Source organism: Dipteris shenzhenensis, chromosome 9, assembly GCF_047967505.1.
Source record: "Dipteris shenzhenensis isolate YYH24624 ecotype China chromosome 9, Dip_SZ_1.0, whole genome shotgun sequence".
Taxonomy (NCBI): Eukaryota; Viridiplantae; Streptophyta; class Polypodiopsida; order Gleicheniales; family Dipteridaceae; genus Dipteris; species Dipteris shenzhenensis.
This window is the reverse complement of record NC_141604.1, coordinates 32,073,690-32,083,653: the sequence shown is the minus strand read 5'-3', so window position 1 is coordinate 32,083,653 and position 9,964 is coordinate 32,073,690. Positions and strand designations below refer to the sequence as shown.

Genomic DNA, 9,964 nt, shown 5'->3' with positions numbered 1-9,964 from the left:
CTTAGGATAATTAAGTTGAGCTCCTAGTTGCACAAAACTTTTAGCTTGCGATTGCTGCATTGATGGTAAGCCTATTTTGACATAGATTCGCATTGTGATTGCTAATGATGAAAATTTATGCTAATGCAACATATACTGGTTGGAAATTGCTATGAAATTTGAATCATGATGATTATAAAGTCGAGCTAGTTGACTGTTGTATTGATGATAAACATAGCTTCACGTTGTGAAACTTGTGATGGTTCTCTCATGATTAGAATTTAGTCTAATGCTACACACTGTACAAAGTGGCTAGGAATTGATGATCTTAAGGCTTGTTTCCAAGCAAGGGCAAATGACCCATTTGAATATATGCTGGAAGGCATGTTTAAAAGGTTCCCATGTGAGAGAAGAAGTGAGCAGGAAAAATGGCACAGGTAGCCAAACGGGTGGTAGAAGGAGAGCTTGCTTCCACGCCTCGCATGGCGGGCGATTATGACGTGCCGTCCTTTCATGATGCGTGGTGGCACACTTAGCCCATGGAGGCTTGGGTATTTCGTGAGCCACCGCTGGATTTGGTTGCTCGAATGGCACACCCAAGACATGGGGAAACCTCTTCCCAATCCCCTCATGCCAAGTGTTCATGCACTATCTATAAGGCTTGGGGGGGTCACTATGTATAAACCCTCTATATCACGTGCGTTCAAGGCCTATATTTAATATCCCTTATTTGTAAAATTTTTCATTAATAAAATGTATCCCTTTTCTATACAAATCTATAAATTTTTTCCAAAACTATTTAAAATAGTCCCTTATGTATATTTATTTCTGTAAATTTTAGAATAAAAAATATCCTTTTGTTGAACTCACGTGATAGAGTTACATATGATGAGTGACCCCCCCGAGTCTATAAGGGCATGAGGGGATTGGGAAGAGGTTTCCCAATCCCCTCATGCCAAGTGTTCATGGACTATCTGTAAGGGCCTGTTTTTGGCGAGATGTAGTACTGGTACCTTCTCATGGAAACTGGCTGGAGGGGCCATTGGAGGCACACCTCTCAGGCCTGCTTGGGAACCAGTTGGGTGCATAGGGCCACCATTACTGAGGAGCGACCAGCCTTGGTGTCACATTGCAGCAACAATCTCTGAATTCATCACTTTTTGTTGGATTCTTTGGGCCTCCTCATCGAAAGATGAACCCCAACCTCAGGGGCATCCATAGAATCTTCTCTCGAATCTTCTCTCTCTCTCTCTCTCTCCCCCCCCTCTTCCTGCACGAATCTTCTCTCTCTCTCTCTCTCCCCCCCCTTCCTGCAGGATCAAGGAGAAACAGGGACAGTCCCATCTTTCAAAAAATGGCACGTGAACACCAAGGAATAGGGCGGTTAGGCAAGCTTTCACCCCTGCGTGGAAAGAGGCTGTCAAATTTAAACCGGGATGATTAAGTTATGCTAGTTGCTCACGAAACTTGTGATCGCTGTATTGATGATAAACATAAATTCGCCTTGTGATTGCTGATCTGATGGTTAGAATTTAGGCGAATAATGCAGCATGACTCCTGAGCAATGCTACGTAGACTCTAGAGTTGCCGGGATAGAGTCTGGACTGTGATTCGACTGGATAACGACTAGGTGACGACTAGGCTTGCTATACTTCAGTAGTACGTCGCTACGTGCATGGAGTAGATTCACAATCAAACCTCTCAATCAAGTCTGTAATTCAGCCTACCGACACCCTCCAGGCGCCAATACATCTAGATTCTACACGATTGAACTCAATAGTCTGATACGAATCTGTAGGCATGTCGGACGCTCCAGCTCCTTGTCTCAATCAATCTAAATACGTTCACAAGTTTACTCCTATCTTCACAAAACCAGACGATTCACGTCCAACTACTACTGTCGGACTACAGTCCGACTTCACATCGAACTATTTCTGTCGGGCTCCAGTTGGTTCTTGACTGTGTTGGCCACACAATATCCATGATCCATCGCAGCTGCAGGCTGCAAACGTGGCCGACCTTTGATTTTGAAGTTTGAAACTTTGTTGCGGACAGGTTGTCTGTCTCCCGCGTGGACTGTAGCATCAAAACGGTACTCACGGTACTCGGTACATAGTTGACATTGCCGGATGAGTTCCGATCCCGGACTCGGGCCAATTGCCTAAGAATCCGACCTTCTTCTTCGACCCAATCGTGTGCACTGTGCCTATAGTATCGCCGCTTTAGCGTCTTTCAAGGTCCAACCCAGCTCTATGTGTACCACTGAATTAGTGCAAGCCTTCAATCCTACAAAACCTGCACAAGTCCGACAGAAACAGTTCACAAGTCTCGTGTTAGTCGCTGCTTATACGCCTACTCAGCTCAGGCTTTGCAGCCCTTATACAAAACGGCGGGAACATCGGTCACAGAGATTGATAAAAGCACGCTTAATCCTCGAAAATAATAAGTGTGCTAGTCGATAGGAGCAGGCGCAGAAAAACGCCAGTCAAGCTCAACCATCATCAGCACTGTGAGACGGTGCGTGTTCTGCTGCGCCACTGACGTTCATTTGCTTCTCACTTCTTGCGTAGTAAGTACTAAGGTATAGCTGAACGTGCGTGACTGCCCGCAACGAAGTGAGTCATACTACAAGCATAAGTTTCCTGGCTTTATATCATGATGTCGAAACGTTGCAATCGGCCCATGTGACAGGGACATTGCAATAACAATAGCACTCGTATTAGATGCGAGGCTTTAGCATCGAAAGTCTTTAAGCGTCAATCTTACTTCTGTTTAGCTTGAGGACCGCCCGCCCTGTTCAGGAAACGCGTCTAGACGATGCTCATGTGCCCTTCCTTCTGGTCTTTTTTGTGCAGAATTTCAAGATCAAATAAAATAAAGATTATGTGCCAGTAGAAACAGCAGGTTCGATGGAGAGGCAGGAAAGTGGTAGCTCAAGTATCAGCCTCAGCAGCTGGGGTTCGGATCTTGCAGACGATCGAGTCGATGATAATTTTAATTTCACCGACACTTTTACTCTAGAACCGCAACGATGCGAGGGAAAGTGCTATGCTTTGCCATCTCCGTGTGACTCATTTGAAAGGTTGCTTACGCGGAGCCTTCCAGATTTGCATCACGAGAAAGAATGGTCCAGTAAGTTGAAAAATTCGATCATGCTTTTTGGATGCGTATAAGCTACGTTGAGGGTCCTCCGTGGATACTCAGAAGTCAGCACAGTTGTGAAAAGAGTCATTACACGAAAGCATTTTTGCGTTGTTGTGCCTCTTATAATGTTGTCCCTAATATATGTTGTGACTTTACATGAGCGACAAGGAGATAAAGTTATATGAATGTCTGAGTTGCTTTTTTATGCTTCAAAGCTAAATCATATCATGCAAAATGAACCGTTATAGTGAAGCAAACGTGAAGCTGTGTGCTCACGCACTCGCATCTGCAAGCACGGTCATGCAAACAGCGGACTGTGCTATAACATTTTAAGCTCCTACGGAGAGTTACTAAAGAAGCTTTTGTCTTCATCCTCGTCTGCTTACTAATCCGTGCTCATTTGAAACTGCATTGTCTAGTTGGCCAAATGCTTCTCTTTGTGTATATACCCCATCGAGAGAGTGTATAAATTTTCTTCTAGATCTATCAGGCTATCCAGCAATCCTTCTAGAAGTTAAAAATGAACGTAAGGTCATGCTTCCATATTCTTTTCAGCACGAGAACACTGTCTAGACATCAACAGAGTGCAACTGAGAGTGAAAGGGCACCATTGCCTTAAAGCAGGTGGATGTGTTCATTGCTTTTGTGGATTCCCAGACCGTTAATGGTAAACTTATTACCCATTAAAAGTTCGCTATTGCATTTTGTCTCACAAAAGACATGTATAGGGCCTCGGATACTTTATTTTGAAGTGATTTAACAAGAAAAATGTTGGTATCTCAATTCGAAGTCTAATTGTTGATGAAAAGGATGTTAATGTGTTACATGTGACTCTTAAGATGAACATATAAGTTTGTCTGTGATGCAATGATAACTGCGTATATTCTCGTGATTGTTTTCTTTTGTATAAATATGCATAAATATTAGAGCTCTACAGTTAGAATATTCGACGGTAGCCAACTTTCCTCGACTGGCAATAAGGAGATACGGAAATTTGAGGCCTTTACTCGGAGACGGACCTGGATGGGCTTCTCAATAAAAGATGTTGTCTACATCCTCTCTAATAAACTTCTAAACGGTGAGATTTTTGGGATAACGCTATTTCCTTCGTGTTCTTGCCACGGATTTTTAAAGCTTCCTACTGTCCTATAGCTATCAGCTCCCTACCATGCTCCTATTGTTTTAGGAAGTTTGTACAGCTTGATATTTGGTCTTCCATGTGGCCAAGGTGTATGCATAGAAGATGATGCAGTGTTCCCCGTTTGATTGAAAGAATGCGCGCACGGGTGCATGCCTGTGTGAGTGTGCGAGTGTGTGTGTGTGCACTGTGTATGTGTATGTGTATGTGTGTATGTGAGAGTGAGAGTGAGAGAGAGAGAGAGGTGGGCATGGAGAAGGCCGGGAAGTGCAAGAGCGACAGAGATTTGAGAGAGAAGTTGAGGCGAAGCTAAAATTTCTGCTGTAAATGGCTGTTTTTGGTGTGCTTGGCACAAAGTCGCTTAAGTTCCTACTGACCTACAGACATCAGCTCCCAACCTTGCGGGTGTGCTTTGTTTTCATGTAAACCGTCGAAGATATTTCCGAATAATTTGTAAGCATCACTCTTTTCAATGTAAAGTTGTATGCAGGGAGAGTGACGCAGTTTATTAGTGTGTTTGAAAATTACAATGACTTTATGCATAGCCAGAACTAGGAGAGATGACGGAATATCAGATGTTACATGAGAAATGTGTTTCCAGAGAATGAAACAATCGGCAGAAGGCTGCATTTTTGGGCTCGTTGCCATGCATTACGGGCCTTCAACATAGAAAACCGTGAGCACGTTACTTTTTAACCAATATCTAGCAGACATCGCCATACATCTGCTACATTTCTTAATCAAGCTAGTCATAGTGAGATGTTGTGATTGGTCTGACCTATGGATATCTCAACAAATGTTTTATTCGGAATTGTGAAACATTAAACTAAGCATACTGTGCACAACATTTTAATATTATTATTTTGTTACAACATTTTATTTTAAGGATATCACGGATGCATTAGGGGACTCCTAGGAGATGTTTGGGGTCTCAAAAGGGCCTTGTAGCTCAACCAAGAGACCCTATGTAATAACTCCATGGTCTAAGGGTCTTCTAGTATTTACTCAACTGGTGTGGGTACTTTTTTTGGAAATTAACCAAACTTCGCTCTTAAATGGCGGTAGATAAGGGATGGATCAAAGGCTTAGGATGTCCAAAATGGTGGACAGCTCAAGGGAGGCACCTTTGGTGGGCTCCAACTAATGAAATCTAATGAAAAGGAGGTACAATAATGAGGGAGAAGGCTCCTCCTATTGTGGATTATTGGATCTTGGATAAAACAATCATATGAATGGGATGACGACTTTCAAATCACGAATCTGTAACTTGACTAAAATAGTGAATCGACTGGGAAGCCTGTATGACAACGCAATAGGAAAACGAAGCGCTAATTTATTTGAAGCTCTTGATTAGCGTGGAAGCTGATACATGTTACTGCTCAGGTTTCATGCTGATGATGAAAGAGAGATTTGCAAAGTTACTTCTTGGCGAGGATTTTTCTGGTGGGGCAAAAGGAGCTGGCACAGCTCTCACTATATCAAATGCAATAACAAAACTCTCAGGTATGCAAGCGCCTTTTGGCACGACAATACCAAAAAATGTTAGCACCACTTTTGCGTTTTTTGAGGAAGTCTTTGTTTTTCAAAGGAAAAACGCATGAGGATGCCACGTTTCAACGTCTTCTGTCACCACTGCAGCTTTAGTGTTCGGGGACATCTGGCGGCTGGAACCACTGGGTCGAGAGAGTAAGCTGAAATGGCACAGAGAGATGGAGTGGCTCGTTTCTCCGTGTGATTATATTGTTGAACTTGTTCCATCAGCTCAATCCCTTCCAGATGGAACTACTGTGGAAGTAAGGACAATGCTGCTTCTTATAGTTCGACTACATCAAAATAAGGGCCTTTAAAGATGGCCACTTTGCGATTGTAATGATTCTTCTAATAAGAACAGGGAGAAACAAATAATTTATTGAGATCCAAGCTCACCTTGTGGGTGGTACTGACTATCTCGCCTTGTGGGTGTACAGGTGATGGTTAGCAAACCCCGCTCCGATTTATACATAGGTCTTCCTGCACTTCAAAAGCTTGATGCTATGTTGCTGGTACAAGCTGAACTTTCCATATAGATGTTAGAGGCTTTAGCCCCATTTTCCGATATCAATTTTGCTGACCACTGTAAACCTTGTCTTCTGCTGTCCCAGGAAACACTAGACAGTTTCCGTGATACGGAATTTTGGTATGTTGAAAGTGTGCAAGAGAATTCAACTTGCGAGATGGGACGTAGCTTTCCAAACAGCAAAGTGTGGATGCCTGTTGCTAAAGTTCCTTGTTGTGGTCTTTCAAAAAAAGCAAAGAAACAGCTGTCTCACCAGAAAGAATCTGCCAGTCAGATACTAAAAGCAGCAAAATCGATAAACGAGCATGTTCTGCAACAAATGGAGATTCCTGAAAGCTACTGGAAATCACTTCCAAGGGTAAGTCAGCTTTAACTTCAAGTTTAAAGCAACCCAAGTTGATGTGTCTCCTCGGACCTCTGCTTTAAGCACTCAATCATCGTGGTGTTTCTCACTGCAACTTTCGCATTCTCACCTTTAAAGCACTCACTCATCATGGTCACTGGTGTTTCTCACTGCAACTTTCTCATTCTCACCTCCACTCAGACAGAACCATGCGGTCGGCAGATATCTGTAGAGGTCTGAACATGACAAAACAAAAAACATTACTCAACCTGATCCAATTCCCGATTTTATCTGTCCATCTGCAGAAGGGTTTTTGTATCTTCTTTTTCTTTAAAGCCCTGAGTTGCCTTGCTGAGTTAGAAAAGCACGGCAGTTTATATGCCCCGATCTATAGTGTGAGAATGACCTAAGTGATATTACGGATGGGCGGATATAGTTGGTGTGGTGCATATTTCTCTAAAAGCACTTGTTTGAGGCCGCTCTATTAGTGAGTCCTTCTCACCCTGGGAACAGACTAGGAAATTTCTCGGATAGGGCACACTTCCGCCTGCAAACTGCTGAGGTGGCTATCGGATGCATATCTGAAGCAAGTCGAGTGCCTGACGGTTGCAATCCGAGTGCACAGGCAGGCAAGGCCTGGCACTCAACCGGCAACCAATCAAATGGACTCCAGCCCTTAGTACGAAGCTCCCTCCACCTCCATAAACTGAGGCTTGCTGGAGGTTTCTTTGGGTGGATCATGTGCCCGTAATTCTGATTAACTTCCGGCACCCATGTGCCCATAACTCTGTTTGCATCCGATACGCAGCATGACGGCCGGAATACAATCTCGGGCAGACATGCTTGGAACGACAAGTGGAATTGAACAGCCATGATACCAGATAGGGCCAGAAGTAGAACGAGGGGCGTGCATGCTGCTGAGACGTAACGCGAGTTATTATTTGCCATGCATTTTTTGTTGAAGATGTTATAGCAGCGACGGAGAGAGTATTCAAGCAATCTTGTACTGACGCAAGTCCATGAATGTTGCAGAGCGGTAAGAAAGTAATGGGGGATACTCCATTGCGAATCATCACCTCTGAATTCTGTTGTTTCGAAACTCTTCTATCAACCGTGGATTGTCCCTCTTATAAAAGCCTAGTGGAATTGGCAAATGGATTAGAAGCTATCACTCACATATGGAGGTTCAAGATAAACACCAGGCTTCGCCAGACTTCACATTATGAAGATAACGCTTGTCGTGCAACCTCTACTTGGGGTAGGGGAAAGGATATGTCATTGCGAAAGGTGGAATTGAAGCAGACGTATTTGGAAAGGGCGCAGAACCTACTAACGGAATTGCGGCAGAGGTATCCTGGTTTGTTGCAGACGTCGCTGGAACTAAGCAAGATACAGCAAAACAAGGTGCAGTTCAGAAGAACAACAGCATTGTTTCGCAAAACAAGTTTTGTAGATTTTCTGTTTGAAACTAGAGTTGATTCTAAGCTCAAGCATCCCAAATCCACTAGATGCAATGATCGTTGGTGTTGCTGGGCGTTTCAAAGGTGCTTCGTTACGTCTAATCGGCCATGCCGCCTTTCAGGATGTTGGCTACGCCGTCTTGGAGAGCTACTCGCGAGTGTTGGTAAATTTGGCAGCGACGATACAAAACCGGATCGGGGAGGTGATAACTGCGGACAAGGATGGAATGCTGTCCCGGAATCAATCTACAAAATCAGACATAGCAATGGGCGACGCTGCACCGCAAGGTCCACAAACATCTCCAGGCACGAGGACTCCCGACGAGAATCTGACGAATCTTGGGACAAGGTTAGAGAGAGTGCTGGGAGATCTGGCAGGATAGAGATGCCTGCAAGCTCACGATCTCACAACGTAAAATACGAAGTTGCCATGAAGATTTTGTGGTTTCATGATCGCCGAATTCACTCATGCTCTTTGCAGAGCGCTAGCTTTGGCCGGTCCATTCTGTTAATTCTGCAGTACATTACTATTCCCAGCAACTGGATTGATCCTTGCTAGTATTTGTTTTTGGAAACTGTAATTATAGCTAATTGCAGATTTCATCGTTGTTCACTGTCACAGATTTTATACATGTTCATTTTAGGGTGCTTTCTAGGATCAACACGATCATACGATCGCATGCACTGGGACACAGACTGTAGCACCATACATATATATGTGTATATATATATATTGTCCTGAGCACCATATAGGGTAGGCTTATTACTAATAGTTTGGGAAACATCATTTTTCATGGTATTACCTTGGAATACTATCTTTGGGGCATCAATAAATGGTATTTGGGACACCTCTCTCTCTCTTCTCATCTTGGGGCTTCTTGATTCTTTTCTACAGGGTTTTTTGCAAGGTTTTTCACTGCATTTGTGCGCTATTCAAATTGTGTTTTGCATTTCCACGGGCATGCCTTTTGAATTTATCGAACTTGTTTTAATACAAATGCAAGCATTTATTAATAGAGAGCGTCAAATCCCAATAGGACCAATACAAAATTTGGCCCATAGAGGGCTAGAGCCCTAGGCCTACGCTCAAGATGTAGAAGGTAAACACCAAAAGAAGGTCAATATGTCAAACCCACAACATTGCACCGTAACTTATAACCAGGGATTTGGGAGGGATTTAAAACGGGTGTTTTAAACCGGCAAATTAAAATGTTTCTCCGGCCTCCTTAGAGTGATTTAAATTGGCCTAGCCATGTTTTTTTACTGGCATCGGCTACAGCTAGTTATCGCACGGTACAAGGAAACACTCTGTGGTAAGAAATTGGATATTATTGCTAGATATTTATATATACCGAGCGATGATAGATATACCACACGGTAAAGTGCAAATACCTCTACTATTGATATACCGCGCATTGTAGTATTTTATATCTACTGTGCCCTTCTCCTCCTTCTCATTCCCTTAATTTCCTTCTCCTTCTCACTCTCATCCCCCTTCTCATTTCTTAATTTTCCCATACTCATTGCTTCTTCTTGTCCTTCTCTTTCTCCTCTTTCTCGACCCTTTCCTTCTCCTTTTCTTCTCGATCCTTTCTCTTGCATGCATGTTTAAGTTGAATTTTCAATGCCTTAAGCATTCACAAATGAGATGGGGTAGGTTGTTCTTTCCTTTTAGTTGATGGTCATGCATAAAGCTTTATTCATTGAATCTTTATGCTCAATCCATATGAAGAAAGATTTACTGCATATCATGTTTCATATGCATAACTCTTTTACGCATATGCATAACTCTTTAAAGCTTTATGCATATGCATATGTATAGGGGTAGAGCATGCTTTTTTATG

General features: G+C 43.1%; 1 protein-coding gene across 1 annotated transcript; it reads left to right on the top strand.

Moving 5' to 3' along the window:
* The first annotated feature begins 2,432 nt into the window (after positions 1-2,432).
* On the top strand, positions 2,433-8,613 carry LOC147898526 (rop guanine nucleotide exchange factor 7-like). Its single transcript, XM_087379604.1, has 8 exons — positions 2,433-2,496; positions 2,835-3,111; positions 5,645-5,764; positions 5,900-6,054; positions 6,229-6,303; positions 6,403-6,675; positions 7,693-8,064; positions 8,243-8,613. The coding sequence occupies exons 2-8, from the start codon at positions 2,889-2,891 to the stop codon at positions 8,501-8,503; spliced, it is 1,479 nt and encodes a 492-aa protein (XP_087235730.1). The 5' UTR covers positions 2,433-2,496; positions 2,835-2,888; the 3' UTR covers positions 8,504-8,613.
* The last annotated feature ends 1,351 nt before the right edge of the window (positions 8,614-9,964 follow it).